The 18,711-nt window shown below is 51.8% G+C and overlaps 1 protein-coding gene across 6 annotated transcripts in view; it reads right to left on the bottom strand.

Annotated features, from left to right (window-relative positions):
* Nucleotides 1-266: 266 nt before the first annotated feature.
* Nucleotides 267-18,711, bottom strand: part of CBFA2T3 (CBFA2/RUNX1 partner transcriptional co-repressor 3) — a 55,957-nt gene continuing 37,512 nt past the window's right edge. For 2 of the 6 annotated variants that reach the window (XM_056862890.1, XM_056862885.1), the window contains 9 exons: nt 14,269-14,510; nt 11,715-11,804; nt 7,231-7,412; nt 6,422-6,672; nt 5,141-5,226; nt 4,048-4,243; nt 2,841-2,912; nt 1,226-1,416; nt 267-977 (listed from right to left, as the gene is read on the bottom strand). In XM_056862890.1, the coding sequence (XP_056718868.1) occupies nt 654-977; nt 1,226-1,416; nt 2,841-2,912; nt 4,048-4,243; nt 5,141-5,226; nt 6,422-6,672; nt 7,231-7,412; nt 11,715-11,804; nt 14,269-14,510 (1,634 nt within the window). In that variant the 3' untranslated portion in view covers nt 267-653. Of the gene's footprint in view, nt 978-1,225; nt 1,417-2,840; nt 2,913-4,047; nt 4,247-5,140; nt 5,227-6,421; nt 6,673-7,230; nt 7,413-11,714; nt 11,805-14,268; nt 14,511-18,711 lie in introns of all 6 variants that reach the window. The other 4 variants (XM_056862889.1, XM_056862884.1, XM_056862888.1 and 1 more) reach the window with 3 other exon arrangements.

Raw genomic sequence — 18,711 nt, forward strand, 5'->3', positions numbered from 1 at the left:
GCTAGCAAGGTAGTTTATAGGTCAGCTTCCTTCACTTGGTTTTGTTGGGTTCTTTTTGGATTCTTCTCTTTTCTGTTTTACTTAAAGCCAAAGAGGTTGATGTTTTTTATTGTTTATTTTTTATTTATTTTTTTTTTTTTACAAAAAAGAAAAATCTTGCTTCTTGTAACTGAAATCCTGGTGTGTTTTTTTCCTGCCTTCTCCCCTTCTCCTTTCATGGAAGGGGATTCCCGTCTTCACTCCCCCGCAAACCATCTCCAGCAGAAGAGAGACAGAATTCTCTTTGTGTTTTCCTTTTTCTCCCCCTCCCCCCGTGAGTCGAGATGCTTGCAGGCAAATTCCTCATCCAAAACAATAATCAGAAATTCCCCCAAATCATATCGGTAAGGATTAGAACAAGGATTCAAAACAAAACTGCCGTGTGAACGGAGAAGGTGGCTATTCGCCTTAACTCCACTTAAAGCCCCGGTTTGAGAATTTGTGAGGATTTCATGTGTGTGTGTGAGAGAGAGAGGTCGTTTCGGAGGTCAAATACGTGTCAGGTAGCTGAGGATTTGCATTGAATGCAGTTTTTTTTTTTTCATTTGGAGAGAAATGTTAGCAGCAGCGTCACTTGGTGGTCGGTGTCTCTGTTTCCTTTCCCTTCTGCCTTCCTAGCGGGACGCCGGGTCCAAAGGAGTTGGCGTGGCCGGCGTGCCAGAACGTGAAGCAGCAGCCGAGCCACTGTCACTGGGGCTGACGGCCACGCCGGGGACGGAGGTACTCGCAGCCGCCGTGTCCGGCTGAGCCGACGCTGCGCCCAGCCCTACCCCGCCCGAGGAGGCTGCTCCGGCGGAGGCTTGGAGGCCTTGGAGAGTCTGCCCACAGACGTGGTGGTGCTTCTCCCAATCTTTGTGTTGGCAGAAGGAGCCACAGTAGCGCGCCGTGTTGCATCCGCTGCAGGTCTCGCTGGCCTTGCGCCCGCAGTTCCAGCAGCTCTGCAGGAGAAGGCGAAAGCACACAGATCAGCGTGGACGGAAAGACAAGCTCGGGGCACCGAGACCATCTCCACCAGGGCTGGAAAAACGGGCTCTCCCTTGGCGGCATTCGCAGTGGGCTCGGGTCCAGCCTGCGCTCAGTTCAATCACTAAGGAACAGGAGGGGCCCGCAGGATCCCTCCGAGTCACTTCTGTTTCCAGCCCACCACTCTGGCGCCAAAGTCCAGGTTGGGAGAGGGTGTCACTACCTCACTGGAGTCCTCCTGCTGGTTAATGACGGTCAGGGCGTCCTCGGAGGCCTGGCGCTTGGCTTCCGCCAGGGCCCGCTCCATCTTGGCCCGCTCGGTCGTGATCAGCTCGTGGGCTTTCCGCTCCGCGTCGGACACGGCCTTCTGGAGCTCAGAGACGGCCTGCCGCTTCACCTCGTTCACGGCTTCTTCTGAAAGGAAGAGCACAGTGCGAGGCGCACATCATGGAGGAGATGCGAGCAGAGGAGCAGCGCAGGGCTGGGGTCAGCAGCCGCTCGGCAAACGCATACTCTCGAGAGCCTCCGTTAGCAAGGCTGCCACAAGAAAGATACATTTTGGATACCTGGCCAAAATATCACACGCTGGCCCATGCAAGACCAGAGGCAAAGACCCCAACATGCTGGCTAGCTGCGAAGCCCCGGCTCGCACCAAGGAACCCCACCGTTCTCTACTGCCGACCCTCTCGTTTTTCAGGAATGGAAGTTAAATCCTCCCCGGCCAATCATCACCACAATTTAAGAAAGAGGTAGACAAGCTGGAATGGGTCCAGAGGAGGGCAACCAAGATGGTGAGGGGTCTGGAGACCAAATCCTATGAGGAAAGGTTGAAGGAGCTGGGTATGTTTAGCCTGAAGAGGAGAAGACTGAGAGGGGATATGAGAACCAACTTCAAGTACTTGAAGGGCTGTCATATAGAGGAGGGTGCCAAGTTGTTTTCTGTTGCCCCAGAAGGTCGGACCAGAACCAACAGGTTGAAATGAAATCAAGAGTTTCCGTCTAGACATTAGGAAGAACTTTCTAACAGAGAGGTTCCTCAGCGGAACAGGCTTCCTCAGGAGGTGGTGAGCTCTCCTTCCCTGGGGGTTTTTAAGCAGAGGCTAGATGGCCATCTGTCAGCAGTGCTGATTCTATGACCTTAGGCAGTTCATGAGAGGGAGGGCCTCTTGGCCATCTTCTGGGCATGGAGCAGGGGTGTGTGTGGGGGAGGTAGTTGTGAATTTCCTGCATTGTGCAGGGGGTTGGACTAGATGACCCTGGTGGTTCCTTCCAACTCTATGATTCTATGATTCTTGCTAATCTCCCCAGCCCAAGGAGCTTAGGGAGCAGCACATGGGGCTTTCCTGTTTTATCCTTACAACAACCCTGCAAAGCGGGTTAGGTTGCGAGAGAGTGGCCAAGGCCATACAGCAAGCTCTGTAGCTGCATAAAGATTTGAATTCTAACCCTCATTCATCCCCAATCTAAATGTAACATTTTATCTGCTGCACACAGCATTAAGAGATAACCTGAACATGCAGTGGGGCACAGAGAGCCAGAGGGAGCCAAGCATGTGTATCAAGACCCCTGTATCATCTGAGGCACATTCCCCCTTTGGTTGGGATGTCTGCTTTGGAGGCAGCCTGCACTGGCTAGATGCTCTGTGGAAGGCGGCAGAACTCGGCTGCTCAGATTAAGAAGGATTCTTTCTGTTTGGGGGTTTGATTGAACATTTTTAAAAATCCCAAGGAAGAATCCGGCAACTTCCTGCATTCGTTGCCCATCTCCAGCTCCAGCCATGGAGCGCTGGGGGCCAATGAAAGAAAAAAGGCATCTCCCCGCTTCCCAACCAAACTCACCAGCTTTCCTCCAGATTTCTTCAGGCATGTAACCAGAGAGGGTTGGCCTGGACCCAAAGTCACGGTGAGCATCTGCAAGGAGACAGAAGGAGACAAGAGATGCCCTGACTCATCAGGCAGGTGCAGCAGAGCCCAGAAGAAGGACCTCAAATGCCTAAGTGGCAAAGAGGACCCTGGTTATTTGGACACATCGTGATCTGCCTTGCAGCTGTAAGAAAGGCTGGGGCAGGAGCTTAGCGGCATCATCAGCCAGGGAGGCGGGGAAGCACTTCTACCTGGGGGAGGGGGGGGGGCTGGCTCAGCCTCTGTTTTCCAGAGGGCCAGTTGGGCCCACAGAAACAGGGAAGGGCCCCTTTGAAGAAGTGGGCGAAAGAAGAAGAAGAAGAAGAGTTGGTTTTTATATGCCGACTTTCTCTACCACTTAAGGGAGACTCAAACCGGCTTACAATCACCTTCCCTTCCCCTCCCCACAACAGACACCCTGTGAGGTAGGTGGGGCTGAGAGAGCTCTAAGAGAGCTGTGACTTGCCCAGGATCACCTAGGGGGTTATCGCACTTTGTATTCCCAGCGATGTATTAGGAGTTTGAAAATGTTATAAAAAACATCGCTCTAAAAGGGTTTTTGGATACCACGGCTCATAAATGGTTGGAAGACGTCTTCACAGCTAAAGGGGCCAAACAAAGTGCGAACAGTATTTTTTTATAACGTTTTCAAACTCTTAATACATCGCTGGGAATACAAGTGCAGTAACCCCAGCTGGCTTCGTGTGTAGGAGCGGGGAAACCAATCCAGTTCACCAGATAATTCACAATCCAGTTCACCAGATTAGCCTCCGCCACTCATGTGGAGGAGTGGGGAATCAAACCTGGTTCTCCAGATTAGAGTCCACCGCTCCAAACCACCGCTCTTCACCACTACACCATGCTGGCTCTATTTCTGGAAACAGCAAAGGCCAGACCAGAAACGCACTGGTCTCCACCCGCATCGCACTTTGGACCCCACATCTCTGCTGAGCAGCCCCTCACCCAAGGCTGCAAAGGACAGGGCAAACTGGAAGGTCAGCTTGTAAGCCCCACCCCCCAGCAGAGCTCTCATGCCCAGGGGTTCAGAGGACCCCACCCCAACTGCCCCACAGGGCATGGGGCCTCCTCCAGCCTGGCCATTTTCCCCCACCCCCACCCCCGTCTCTCCCCCTTGGCCCCGTACCCAAAGGTGGCGTCTCCGTGCTGGCGGAGCTGTTGTGGGGGCGGCTGGCTGGGCTGGAGCCCTTCTTCAGGTCCTCCACGTCGCTGTAACGGCGGATCCAGTGGTTGAGCTCCTCGCGGTCAGCCTCCTGGCAGCGGCGCAGCACGGTTAGCGACCGGCGTGTTTTCTCCACCATGTCCATAATACAATTCAGCAGCTGCTGGGTAGAAGCCACAATAAGGTCTTGGGTAGCCTGGGATTATGGGCCTCCCTAAACCTTGTGGAGGAGAGGCGTGTCTGTGGCTACTACCTATGGTGAGTAAAGGGAACCTCCATCTTCAGAAGCAGTCAGCCTCTGAATCCCAGTGCCAGGAGGCAATGTCGGGGAAAGCCTCGGCCACCATGCCCTGTGGTTGGACCTCCAGAGGAACCGGTCGGCCACTGTGTGTGAAAGGGGATGCTGGACGAGCTGGGCCCTCACTGATCTGATCCAGCAGGGCTCTTCTGATGTTCATATGTTCTAACCCTCTCACAACACCAGCTTCCATTCCCCACGTGCAAGAATGGCCCACCTCATAGGAAGATCAGTGAGAAATAAAAATCAATGTGAGCGTGTTTCTTCCCTTTCTCTCTTCCCCAACACACACTGGTAGCTTTGCTTGTACTTTCAATATGGCAGCCAAGTGGTGGTGCCCAAAGGGAGGGAGAAAATGCTTTTATGTAAATGTATGAGAGAGAGTGCATGACAGAAAATGTTGTCTACTGTCTTGAGATTCCCAGGACAAGGAAGCTGGGTAGGGAATCCTCTAAGGCTGGAAAATTCTTTCTATTCACTTAAGTGAAATGTTTTTTTTTCCATCGTGACCAGGTGAGATTCCCTACCACTCGGTTTTCCAGCCAAGATGGGAAGTGAACGGAGGTCCCTTTGCCAGGAAGGAAATAAGAGCAGGTGGCTATCCCCTCCGAGCAACAGGTGGCAGTGAGGGAGCCCAAACTGGGTGGGCAGTTCTCCCCTGGCTGGCACATGGCCAATACTGACTTCCCTCTCTCTCCGATTCCATCTAGCAAAAGGCTTCCTCTGTCTCCAGACAGGGCAGCAGGATTTGGTACGTACATTGTTGAGGTGTTTCCACTCCTCGGCCCATTCTCTGTCCGTCAGCCTGTGGTCAATCACTTCCTCTTGCCGGGAACTGTGCACAGCTAAGGAAGGAAAACAGTCTGTGAGCAGGGCACGCTAAACCCCTTACTTTGGCATAGGAACTTTCGGAGGTGATGGAAGCAGCAGAATGCAAGAGAGGGCTGGGAAAATACTGTCCAAGAGCTACGTCTTCTCTAATATTCCCAGCAATCAAGACTGCACAGGGTGGCAACCCTGTAAATGGCTCATGGGATGCTCCATATGACGTCAAGCACAGAGACAATGAGAACACTCCAGAAACTGCACGTTGCTTCTGGAATTCTGTTTGATTCCACAATGATGTCAAACTGACCTGATGTTCCATGTTGGCTTTTTCGTCTAACACTAACTTTTATTGGAGCCGTGACGAATTCATTTAATTGCAATCAATGAATTGATTGACCTATCTATCAAAAATCTGCACATTCACCAACTGAGCAAAAGAGCTGAAAGCGCATCAAGAGAGTCATCAGAGAGTCATCAGAGAGGCATTTTGTTTGTCTTAAGTATGCCTCTGGTCAAACTCTATTAATAGCAAAATTAAAACCTGGCAAAACCTGTTTCCTAGAGGCAAACTCGCAGAGGGGGGTGCATCCCACCAGCCAATCCCAAAAGGGCAACTGTGTTCATCTCTTTCAGCCAATGCAACAAAGAGTCATCTTGTGGCACCTTAAAGACTAATAATGCATTTATTGTGGCAGACGTTTTTGGGATCCAGAAGACCAATTCATCCGATGAACCACAAACAGGGACCCCGTCCTCAATCTGCCTTTGGCCTGCTGGGGAAAAAGGCGTGGCCTGTTTCTCATTAGAAAGGCTTTATTTGTTTGAGACCCTGATTCAGATTCAGTTGAGTTTGGAATGCCCTGCCTCCCCTCGGCTGATCCTGGCGAGGTCACGGCCTTGGAGAGAAAAGCCGTGGCCTGCCTTTCTCTGTGGCCCACAATAACATACACCTTTAAGACTGAGCCCCCCAACCATTCAATTTTTAAAAGACCCCGATGTCTCCTGTTCTTGGGGTGGGCTGCAACTCAGTGACTGAGCCCCTGCTTTGGAAGCAGATGGTCCCGGGTTCAGCTCCCAGCAGCAAAAGGGTCAGATAGCAGGTGAAAGTAAAGCCCCCGGAGAGGGAAGGGTGACCCTGATGGATCAGCAGCCGCCCTGACCAACTAGAAGCTGCTTCCTTTGTGTTCCTCTGCCCCACTTGTGCCCACTCACCAGCTTGCCGGTGGCGTTCCCGAAGATCCCGAGGGTCGGGGTGCCGGTAGGTGTCCCGGTAGTGATGTGCGATGGCCATGTCTTCGAGGCGATAGTGCTGGGGAGGTGGAGGCGTCGGGTGGGGCAGCCCATTGGGCTGGGGGCCGAGCCCGTTGCTGGGACTGTAGCGCTGGGCGGGGCTCATGGTGCACGGCCTTTTGCTGAGGTGTTCGGGGTGAAGGGAGTCCCGCTCCAAGCCATTCTCTTTGGTCCTGTTCCAGAAAGAGGGGAGAGCGTGACACAGAGGCTGCGGGGCTGGCGGCCGGAACAGGCTGAAGTGAGCAGCGACTTTCAACAGCAGCTAGGGTTGCCAGCTCTGGGTTGGGAAATAGCTGGAGATTTTGGGGGTGGAGCCTTAGGAGGACGGGGTTAAGAGAAGGGAGGGAGTTCAATGCCATAGAGTCCAATTGCCAAAGTGGCCATTTTCTCCAGGGGAACTGATCTCTGTTACCTGGAGAACAGTTGTAATAGCAGGAGATCTCCACCCACCACCTGGAAATCCCTCTCCTCCCCAAACCCCGCCCTCCTCAGGCTCCACCCCCAAAATCTCCAGTTTTTCCTAACCCGGAGCTGGCAACCCTACCACCCAACCTCAGGACGTACCCAGGGAAAATGCATCATGCGGTTAAGCCACAGTTGTCGAGCCCTGAGGGTGCTGACGGGAAGATGCAAGGACCCCCGGACGTGGTCCTGCTAGCCCGGCATGCAGTCTCCCCCCCCCAGCTCTCCTCCTCCTCCCCTGGCCTCCCGAGCAGCCCTGGAGCGGGTACCTGTCTGGCGTCCTCCTCTTCCCGCTCTCGTTCACCTCCAGCAGCAGTTCCGAGGAGTCGATGGGCGAAGAGGCGTTGGCATCCAGGAGCAGCTGCTCGTGCTGTGCCAGGTACTGCGCCGGCGTCTGCTTGGCCACGCGGGCACAGTGGAGGAGCTCACGCTGCAGCAGGGGCAAATTGGCCTAAAGAAGGAGCGAGAGACAGAGAAGGAGATGTATTGGCCTGCACGGCACCCTGGTCCAGTGCACCAATGCACACTATGCAATGAAATGGTTTAAAGCTTCTTATTTGGTCCAATGGACAAAGCCATGACACGTAACAACCATCTGCATTGGGCAGGGGGTTGGACTAGATGACCCTGGTGGTACCTTCCAACTCTTATGATTCTGTGATTCTATGATCTCTAGCCCCATCCATGCCTGGAAAACTTCTGAAGTCTCCTTCAACACTATTACTAAATCAAAATGTAATACCCGAAGGTAGGGTGAGCATATCAACACAAGCACTCCAGGAAGCCTCTGAAAATGGGAAAAAGGCAAGTTTCTCTATGCCTCTGGGCATAGAGCAAGGGTCACAGGGGGAACAGGGCTGTGGATTTTCTGCATTGTGCAGGGGGTTGGACTAGATGGCCTTTGGGATCATTTCCAGCTCTATGTTTCTGTGTTTCCTAGGACTGAAATTGACTCCGTTCAGTGGGCATGTGCTTCTGGCGTGGTCTATTTTATATCTTCCTGGTAGCCTGCAGGTTTTGAAGTACTGCCTGCAGTTCAGAACTAGGAGAGAAAAAGCACCGGCCTTTTCTCCTGTGAGGAGGGTGCAGAGCCCCGCCTGCCATGATGAAACTTACTGGCCAGCCATTCTCTCTCTCTCTGTGTTTCTGTCTAACTAGCCTGACAATATTTCCTATTGTGAGCAGAGCAGAGAGGAAACATCTATGCCATCCTGAGCTCCAGGGAGGAACATGGGGATAAAAGCTACTCCAAATTAAAATAAGATGGATAGAACAGAACAGAACAACAGGAGGCGGAGACTGAGAGGGGACATGATAACCATCTTCAAGTGCTTGAAGGGCTGTCATAGAGAGAAGGGTGCCGAGTTGTTTTCTGTTGCCCCAGAAGGTCCGACCAGAACCAACGGGTTGAAATTAAACCAAAAGAGGTGGAAGAACTTTCTAACAGTGAGAGCGGTTCCTCAGTGGAAGAGGCTTTCTCGGGAGGTGGTAAGTGCTCCTTCTCTGGAGGTTTTTCAGCAGAGGCTAGATGGCCATCTGTCAGCAATGCTGATTCTATGACCTTAGGCAGATGATGAGAGGGAGGGCACCTTGCCCATCTTCTGGGCATGGAGCAAGGGTCATTGGGGGTGTTGGGGGGGAGGTAGTTGTGAATTTCCTGCATTGTGCAGGGGGCTGGACTAGATGACCCTGGGGTCCCTTCCAACTCTATGATTCTATGATTCTAACAGTGCAATCCTAAAGAGAGTTACTCCAGTCTAAGTCCATTCATTTAAATGGGCTTAGACCAGAGTAACTATGCTAAGGATTGCACGGTAAGTCACGCAGCCATCCAGCCACTGAAACTGGATCATGCCTTAGGGGGAGATCGCTCTCATTACTCCAGAAAAATAATAAAAATAATGCTCTGTACTCAGCCTAATTCTCTCGCAAAGGGATCATGTGGCCCAGCCCCTGGGCTCAGAAGCAGCCCTGTCCTCGCTCAAAGCTGTCCCCATCTCACATGTTCTTGCCTGTGTGGCAGAAAGTGTTTGTAAATAAGCTCCCCCCCCCCTCGGACTCCCCACCCAGTGAGTTTCTCACGAAGCTACGACCCTGAGAAGAGCATCGGCAGAAGCAGAAGCGATTAAGCCGCCGAGTGAGCGGAGCCAGCCCCGGTTTCCTATTTAGGCAGCTGATGGCCAGCCAAATCCCCATCTGTTGAACATGTTAGAGCATGAGTTGATGAAATGTACCGCTGCGGATTCCAGGGCAGCAAACATCCCCTCCGCCCCCCTCCCTCTTTCTCACCTCCCCCCACATCTCAAGAAAGAAAAATAATAAAAAGAAATAAATAATGTCTCTGGGAAAGGCACGCCGGGAGCCGCCTGGTTGCAGTTAGTGTAATGAGAAGCATCTGGAGCCCTGGGTGGAAACAGCTGGACCCAGGGTGCCGGGGAACAGCACCGCCGTGGAGGAGAGGGCGGGCAGGTTCGTCAAAGAGCTCTTTTCTGGTCGGAAAGACTGCATTTCTCTCACGCTCGGCAGACTGGCAGGAAGGCGCCGAAGGGGCAGGCTGCCCCCAAACCTCTGCCAGGAAGAGCCAGAGCAGTGGGGGGGGGGGGAGGGAAGTAAAACAGAGACCGACTTCTTGCAGTGCTGGCTGGACTTGGTTCAGCTAAGTGAGCTGCAGCTGGATTTCTCCAACCATGTGCAGAGTGTCTCTTCCCGGGTGTCAAAATCCTGACTGGAAACTATTGCCAGGAGTAGTGCTTTGTTGTGTTTACTTAGTGGTGAGGGAAATGCACTCTGCACATACTCAGACCTGCTCCTTTCGCAGTTTTGAGGGCTGAGTCCCTTGGATCCATGACAGAGCTCGCCTGGCTGCTCGGCTGAATGAGGGATGTGTCTGTCGGGCTGCAGAAACCTGCTCTGCTCGCATGCAGCTACTTGGGGTGCCAAAGCAGCTTGCATATGGTTGCCAGGTCAGAGGAGAATAATGTTGTGAACTGCTTCGGGGTCCCACTAGTATAAATATCTAAATAAAAAAGATTTTATGGGCAGATCTCGGTGATTGTAAGTCTTTCTGAAAGTGGGGAATTTTCCCATGCAAAGGGAAAGGACCAAGCATGACCAAAGGAATTAGAATCACAGGGTCTCTGTCTCTCTCTCAAAAAACAACAACAAACTTCATTAAGCGGCAGAAACAGGACAGCGGAGGAGGAGGGAGCCCAAGAAGGGTCGTGGCAGAGTCGCCATGTCTGCGGATGGCTCAGCTGTTGTGGCGGCAGAGACTCCATGGCCTTTCCCTGTCCTTGAGGTGACACATCACGCGCCTCTCCCCAGCACAGGCATACCCGTGCCTTCCCTTCAGATGCTACAACACACCTTGCTTTATAAAAAAAAAACCAGAAGAATATTTTGCAATAATAGGTTGTTTTTTGCAATAACATGGGTTGTGAAGACTCCTGTCATTCTGCAAATGGGGGGAAACAGAGTTGCTCAGGAGAACTTTTCTATAAAGGTAATAGGACTATACTGTCACAAAAAAGGCACTTGATAAAGAGAAAGGGACTGGGGATTATACCACGATTTATAGCCCATACTATCAAACTGCTACACGTATGACCCGGTTGTCATTTAATTGTTTTCTGCTAATATGATGCCCTTTTTTCTTTGTTATATACATATTCTATTACTCCTAGTATGCTCTGCTCACTCAGATTTCAGTAGCTCTAGCCCCAGTCCATTGCTCCTCCTATTGATTGTATCAACTGTCCTACACTATACTTACTGGATGTGTATGGACTGCCATCGACTTACACTAGGTAATCTGCTTTCTGCCTCAGTGAGAAAGGTGGACTATCAATAAGTAAATAAATAAATGCAGGCTTCAGAATAAAGCAACCGTTCTCCAAGAAGCTGCATACACACTAACCTGACAGCCCCTGGACTTGTTTTGGCTTCTGATTTGAGTTTACATTCTAGGGACAAGCTAACAGTCGTAGCTGCAGGAGAATCAGCAACCTTGTAAAGATCTGGGGATCTTGATTCTCCTTACAGTCATCCCAGGTTAACACTTGTACACACAAACACATGAACACATGAAGCTGCCTTATGCTGAATCAGACCCTCAGTCCATCAAAGTCAGTACTGTCTGCTCAGACCGGCAGCGGCTCTCCAGGGTCTCAGGCAGAGGTCTTTCACATCACCTACTTGCCTGGTTCCTTTTTAACTGGAGATTCCAGAGATTGAACCTGGGACCATCTGCATATCAAGCAGATGCTCTACCGCTGAGCCACAGCCCCTCAGCGGTGTTAAGCTCCCAATTGCTCCCCAAAGACCAAGACAATCCTCAAATGGGTGTTAGAAGGAAACTCCTGTCAGGGTTTGTATTCTTGGAATCTCCAACTCTGAAGTGGCACTTTCTGGAAGTTTTTTTTTATTGCACATTCAGCTCCAACGATGCTTGTTGCAAACCTCTCTAGGAGGCTGCAGCCAGCTTCCGGCATCAGCAGCTGCTCTCCCCGGTCCCTTCCCAGAATGCGAGTCAGAGAGCCAGCTCTGGTGTGGATGAGCTGAGGGGGCTCCCACTGGATCCCTCTAAAGCAATTTGCTCCATAGAGGTACACGTTTGAGCTTACAGAGAGGTTACGCTGCAAGCCTGAGTTGTGCCAAGGGGACCTTGTGTGCCCACGGAACTGCTGTGCAAAGCCAGGATAGGAAGAAGCCGGCTCTGAGCCGGGCCGAGAGGAAGTCTGATCAGTGGGGCTACCTTTAAGAACGGGATGACGAAGGGACGCAGAGGGAAGTTGGTAGCCTCCTGCAGCTTGGAGTGGAACTCCTCAATGGTCAGCGTGGAATTCTGCAAGGGACAAGAAGACACAGCCCATGGTCAGCGGAGCTGAAGGGGAAGCCAACTTGGTTTTCGTCCCCAAAGCCCTCTCTACTATCATGCACATGTACTCACAGCTGGGTTGGCCAGATGTGGTGGGGCGAGGGGAGTCTTGCACTTGGAACATCTGCAGAGCAGAGGGAGTGATGCCTGGGTTGGGCCTGATGAGGTGCCATGCGGGGGGGGGGGGGAGAAGAGCTGCCCATCTTGAGATTGTATCTCCCACCTAGAGATGAAAGGACTACGAGCTGTCCCCTCTTCACCCGGCCACGCTGCATGTGGCACGCACTGTGGCCAGCCCTTTGCACAGACGCCTGAAGGCGCACAAGAGATTCATTTCCCCTGGCAAACCTGGCCATTAGGGTGCATTAATGCCACACCAAACAGCCCTGCCAAGGAACTCTACGCCAGGTGCCTGATGAGGAATGCAGTTCACCTATGGAATCCCCATAGGTGGCCACCACTGGAAGCAAGCATGTCGAGAACAAAACCCCTTTTCTCTAGAGTGCTGTGTTCAAAACATGGCAGACATTGGCCTACCTTACTGGTTATTGCATGGAGGACTGAGAAAATGTACGTGAAGCGATTTGCTCACTAGAAAGCGTTATTTCAATGCTAAACATTGTTCTGATATGTAAATATCCCAGTGAAAAGCTAACGCTAATTATTTTTCAGTCCAAGTCCAACTGACTTCTGTTCTCCAGAGACCAGCTAGAGAAAAACAGCTTGGCGGGGGTGGGGATGGGGGAGGTTGCAAGGGGAAGTCCGTGAGAGTGGGAAGGGCTGGCAGCCCTTTTCATCTTCCCACCCTATTTTCCCATGATCTCACGAGATGCACAAAAGTTTGCATTTTTAAAAAAGGGGAATAGCAAATTTATGGAGCCTTGATTCAGACCAAGGACACACCGAGACTTTGTTCTCTCTAGAAGGGCAAGAAAAAGGCAACGGTGTCTCTGGGTCTGTCTTTTTTCCCTTCCAGGGCTAACAACTGCACAGAGGGACAGAGGGTTCGGTTTCAAGCAGCACAACCGCAGAGGCCAAGAGAGGTTAAATACCCCTTGTATATCAGCCTTATCTGAATCAGGGCCCCACATGGCTGCTATTTCCCTTCAAAAATACTGGGCAGATCCATCCCCCAATCTGCCAAGGTTAAGCCTACTTTGGGCACTCAGTATAGCGGGGCCTTGCCTTTGCCAAGAGATGGTAAATTCCACCCTCCGCTCAAAACGTGTTGAGACTTGGTGTGTTCTATTATATTAAAACAACGCTGGAAACCATCACGGCCCACTTTTTCTGTTGCCTTCAAGACAGGAAACCAATCCATCCAGCCCTCCCGGCCTTTGACAGCCGCTTGAAGCACAGGAGCCAGAGAGCCAGCTGGTCCGACCCAGACCAGCGAGAGGCAGGTTCGAATCCAGGTGACCTTGAGGCATCTGCTCTCCCGTCTCAAGAGAAGAGGGGAAGAGCCACAGATGGTCGTCTTGCTACTTGGAAAAGAGCAGGTTAAAACTGTGAGGGGCCATTGGCGGAGGTTTTTCCATGCTTCAAAAGTCACCAGGATTGTAAAGGGCGTTTGTCTGCTCAAGCAGTTGTTATCAAAGGAGCGGGAACAGTTTTTACAAGTGGGCAATCTAAAATGGATGGGTTTTTTTTTGCTGAAATTGTCATCTCTGGCAGAGCTCCATTCGAATCCAGAGCTCCATTTGAATCCTGTAGCACCGTAGAGACCAACAAGAGTTTCGGGGCACAAGCTTTCGAAAGCCCTTATCTGATGAAGGGAGCTTTGACTCTTGAAAGCACATACCCCAAAGATAGGGTTGCCAGGTCCCTCTGCCACCGGTGGGAGGTTTTTGGGGCAGAGCCTGAGGAGGGTGAGGTTTGGGGAGGGGAGGGACTTCAATGCCATAGAGTCCAATGGCCAAAGCGGCCATTTTCTCCAGGTGAACTGATCTCTGTCGGCTGGAGAGCAGTTGTAATAGCAGGAGATCTCCAGCTACTGCCAGGAGGTTGGCAACTAAGGTGCTACTGGACTCAATCTGCATGTTATAGGAGGTGCTTTGTGCACAGAGCAGGCCCCAGGATGGGTGCCCACCCCACTCCAGTGCATAGGGTTGCCAGGTCCCTCTTTACCACCGGTGGGAGGTTTTTGGGGTGGAGCCTAAGGAGGGCAGGGTTTGGGGAGGGACTTCAATGCCACAGAGTCCAATTGCTAAAGCAGCCATTTTCTCCAGATGAACTGATCTCTGTCACCTGGAGATCAGTTATAATAGCAGGAGATCTCTAGCTAACACCTGGAGGTTGGCAACCCTACCGGTGCAGCAGGGGCAAGAGTTTTTCTGGAAACCCAGTGCTCATTTGCAACCCCCCCCCCCAAGCTTTGTCCTGCAAGTGGGCTCATTTATTTTTTAGATTGCTTGAAAAAAAAAATCCTTACCACTAGGCCCAGCACCAGGGTGCGGACGCGCTCCCCGATCTCTGGAGAAATGTCGTTCCCAAACTGCTGCAGGGTGGTGAGGAAGCGCTTCAGTTTGCTGAGCTGGCGCGCCCCGCAGGCGGGGGGGAGCTGGTGGTTGGACAGGGAGGCGGTGGAGGACGTGGCGGGCCCATTGCTGAAGCCGTTGGGGGTGGAAGGGGCGCCGTTGATCGCTGTCGGAGAATGGCTGCTCCCGTTCATCACTGCAGAGGGGAGAAAGGGACACAGGCGTTGGGGAAGCTGAACGCAGCTTGGCAAATGAAGCTCTCAAAGTCTGGCTCTTCCCCCCTGCTTCCAGACCAACGTGGATCTTGGCCCCAATCTGGCAAACCTTTACTCTTTGGGGAGGGGCCGTGGCTCAGTGGTAGAGCATCTGCTTGGCATGCAGAAGGTCCCAGGTTCAATCCCCGGCATCTCCAGTTAAAGGGACTAGGAAAATAGGTGATATAGAAGACCTCTGCCTGAGACCCTGGAGAGCCACTGCCGGTCTGAGTAGACAATACTGACTTCGATGGACTGAGGGTCTGATTCAGTAGAAGGCAGCTTTGTGTGTTCAGTCTTGCTCCCATCTTTTAAGCAGCCCAATTCAGCACTCAACCACAAGGAGAAGCCACCAGTGCTGCCAGGTTTCCCAAGTGAGCCTGCGGAACACACAATTGTGCTCTCTCCAAGGCACAGCATTCGTTTCACAAATCAATCAATATTTGATGAATCAATGTTTCTGTCATTTTCTGGAGATGCTGGGGATTGAACCTGGGACCTTCTGCATGCCAAGCAGAGGCTCTACCACTGAGCCACAGCCCCCCCCCCAACCTGGAACCTTCTGCTTGGCTTGGAAGGCTTGATGCCCTTGAGTGATGGGCCTTCCTTTTACCTTCTCCTCCCCTTGGAAGGAGCACCATTTTCTTTCAATACTGCAGAAGAAGGAGATGGGTCTTTTGCATGGGGGTGGGGGGATTATGCAGGGCACTAGGAGTATCTGCCAAAGTTAGCAAATGGGAGGATCCATAGACTGTAAACCCCCCCCCCCAAAAGAGAATGCGATTCTATTTCCAAGCCTCCTCCTGATTCTTTGCAAGCTGCTCCTTTTGCAGCGGTAAATAACCCCCTCCCCACACACACACACACACTTCCAGTGAAAAAGAAGCTCAGACCTTCATGGGGTTCCTTCACTGTGATTCTGAGCAGCTGCCCAGAGCTGGACGGGCTGCCGGAGTGCGGGAGGGAGACTCTCCAGCAGAGAAAAGCTCACCCCACACCCAGCTGGGAGGGGCTGCAAATGCCCCGGTTTGGGTGCCCCCCCCCCCCAAAAAAAGAACTTTGCTAAATCTAAGGATCAGGCTGAAAACGCTTGGGGATAAGGAATCCGAGGCGATGTGTAGAATGCTGCAGGGAAAGGCTTCAAAACTTAAACTGCAAAACAAAGGAGATTCGGCACTGTGGGAGAGAAGGGGAAGACCGTAGCAGACCACCCAGGCAGAATATGGGTCAAGAACTGGCCGCAAAAACTAGTCAATCCTTTGGGGGGACAATTTTGTAAGAGAATCGCATCCAAACTCTAGCTGAGGTTTGTAGAATCAACAGTCCCAGGGTTTCTCAATGCAGGCTAAATTTAAATGACAAACCAAAGGGAAAAGGCCAAGGAGGGAAATGGGAAAGGATGTGTGGGCTAGGAGAAGGTCAGCGGGGAAGGCCCTGGCCGGTTTCGGGTCTTTGGTTTTCCACCCAGCTGGATTTTCTATGCATGAAGAGGAGCAATTCTAAGCATGTGTGCATTTAAATCAACGGACAGGTGCAAATGAGCAGCGAGGCCTGGGGAATCCCCCCTCCCCGACTTTCCAAAGGAGGCAACCTTAAAACCACACTTTGAAATGGGGCTTCACCCTCCATGGAGACAGCTGCCCCTCAAAGCCAGTCTGAGTAGGGTAGGAGGAAGAACGCATTTACACCGAAAGGGAGGAAATTCAGGTTTGATGCTCAAAGACTTTGGCACTTCTCAATATCCTAAAATAAGATTTGAAGATAGATCTTCTCTCTGCCGCACACAATATTTCCCCCCTTCCCACCCTGATGCAGAAAGCAGCCAAATGGAAAATGCTGCCTTGCCTCTAAAAGCACATTGTACCACCTGAAAACGTTGCCTTAAAGATGTGGAGTGACGGAGGCACCGTTGCCCCGATCCAGGCGCAGATTGCTTGTGTCCCAGCCTGTTTGGGTTTTTGGGACACCACCAAACCCTGCCCAACCTTTTCCTCGGCGGCAGATGGGTGCGGCAGCAGCCCCTCTTTCCAGCCACCTTCGCTGTAATCTGTTGGGAAAGAGGGGCATCGATCCTCTGCTGGGCAAGGCCCCCCCCAGATCTCAGTAGCCTTCCTCAAAGGCAAGCTTCGGAGCAGGGCCGGGCAGGCCCCAGGTGGCCTTTGCTCACCTTCGGTCGGCACTAACCTGTCCCTCTGCACCGAAACCTCCTTGGGAAGCCGCAGCCGTGGTGTTTGCCGCTTTCCCGGGGCTCCTGCTTGCTCTCCGGCACAGTGAGAGCCGCCGCTTGCTAAAGAGGTGCCGAAAATAACCGTCCGGCCACAACTGCTTTTATTCCAGCGACAGGTGCGTTACTAAGTTAAACTCCACACATGTCTCTGACACCAACGCGCTGTGGACGGGGGGCTGCATCCGTGGATCCTCCAAAGCTCAAGAGGGAGGGGGCTTGGGGGAGAAGGGGGTTTCGCCAAGGAGTCTTCAGAGTCTCAGGAGGGCGCAGGCAGTGGCCCTGACCTGGGAAACGAGCTGCACGCATGCAAAAGTTGTTCGGTGGAGAAAAGCCTGCAGAAGCCTCTCTGCATGGGTGAGCAAGAGACTTGGGGCCAGGAGTCTGCAGGTACAACTCTGTCCCTCTCAGCACTAGGGGTGCCAGCTCTGGGTTAGGAGATTCCTGGAGATTTGGTGGTGAGGCCTGGGGAGGGACCTCAGCAAGGCATAGTGCCAGAGAGTCCACCCTCCAATGTCAGATCTCCTGGAGCACACAGCAACTTTGGAGGGTCGGCTCTATGGCCCTCTGGAGATCAGTTGTAATTCTGGGAGATCTTCAGCCACCACCTGGAGCCTGAGGAGGGTGGGGTTTGGGGAGGGGAGGGACTTCAATGCCATAGAGTCCAATTGCCAAAGCGGCCATTTTCTCCAGGTAAACTGATCTCTATCGGCTGGAGATCAGTCGTAATAGCAGGAGATCTCCAACTACCAGGGCCGGTGCCAGTCATTTTTACGCCTTAGGCAAGGCTAGCTACTTGTGCCCCCCCCCCCACACATTGCTAACCAATTTTCAAAAACAGATGTCTTGTAGAAAAATTAAAGCACAAAACTTTGAATAAGATATTATAATTAATTATGTTCCATAGCACCGTTGTGCTAATGGGTTTAAAACTGTGCTGCTCAGGCCAGTTCTGCGCCCCTCTGAAGTCTTCACCCTAGGCAACCGCCTAGTTCGCCTAATGGTAGCACCGGCCCTGCCAGCTACTAGAGTACACACTCGATTGCTAAACAAATCCACGAAATTCACACTTAAATCAAAAGCAAACCACAAGGTTTTATACAATGTGGGAATATAACAAACAACATAAAACATACAAGTGCAAACTATATACAATGGTCTAAAAGCCTCATAAACAGAGGAAGATGTTCATATATACAAAACAACAGACAGTGGCATAAAAACACCTTTCCGGATTGTGGGGGCGTTTTCACCAAACAAAGTGGGCTTCTTCAGTCGAGGTTCGCCTTAATAGCAAAATGTCCTTCTAGTTACAAAGAGTTGTTCTCACAGTCTCTCATCAACAACTCTTTGTAACTAGAAGGACATTTTGCTATTAAGGCGAACCTCGGCTGAAGAAGCCCACTTTGTTTGGTGAAAACGCCCGCAATCCGGAAAGGCGTTTTTATGCCACTGTCTGTTGTTTTGTATATATGAACATCTTCCTCTGTTTATGAGGCTGTTAGACCATTGTATATAGTGTTAGTTTGCACTTGTATGTTTTATGTTGTTTGTTATATTCCCACATTGTATAAAACCTTGTGGTTTGCTTTTGATTTAAGTGTGAATTTTGTGGATTTGTTTAGCAATCGAGTGTGTACTCTATTTTCTGCAACTAACTTACTAGTACCTTTGATATTATTTCTGTTCAACTACCTGGAGGTTGGCAACCCGGGGCATCACGCATCCTGTGGCTACGCCCAAGCAACCAATCGACTGCTGGATATTGTTCCACGCAGGGCTTAATCTGTGCCAGGGTCTGCCCCACTGAAAACAGTTTTTCTCCCAGACTGCCGTGCTGCGCGGCTGCATGGCGTGTCTGAGGGCGCAGCTTCCAGCACCAGCTGGCTGAGCTGATCCCACGGCACGGGATGTTCATG

Source organism: Euleptes europaea, chromosome 17, assembly GCF_029931775.1.
Source record: "Euleptes europaea isolate rEulEur1 chromosome 17, rEulEur1.hap1, whole genome shotgun sequence".
NCBI lineage: Eukaryota > Metazoa > Chordata > Lepidosauria > Squamata > Sphaerodactylidae > Euleptes > Euleptes europaea.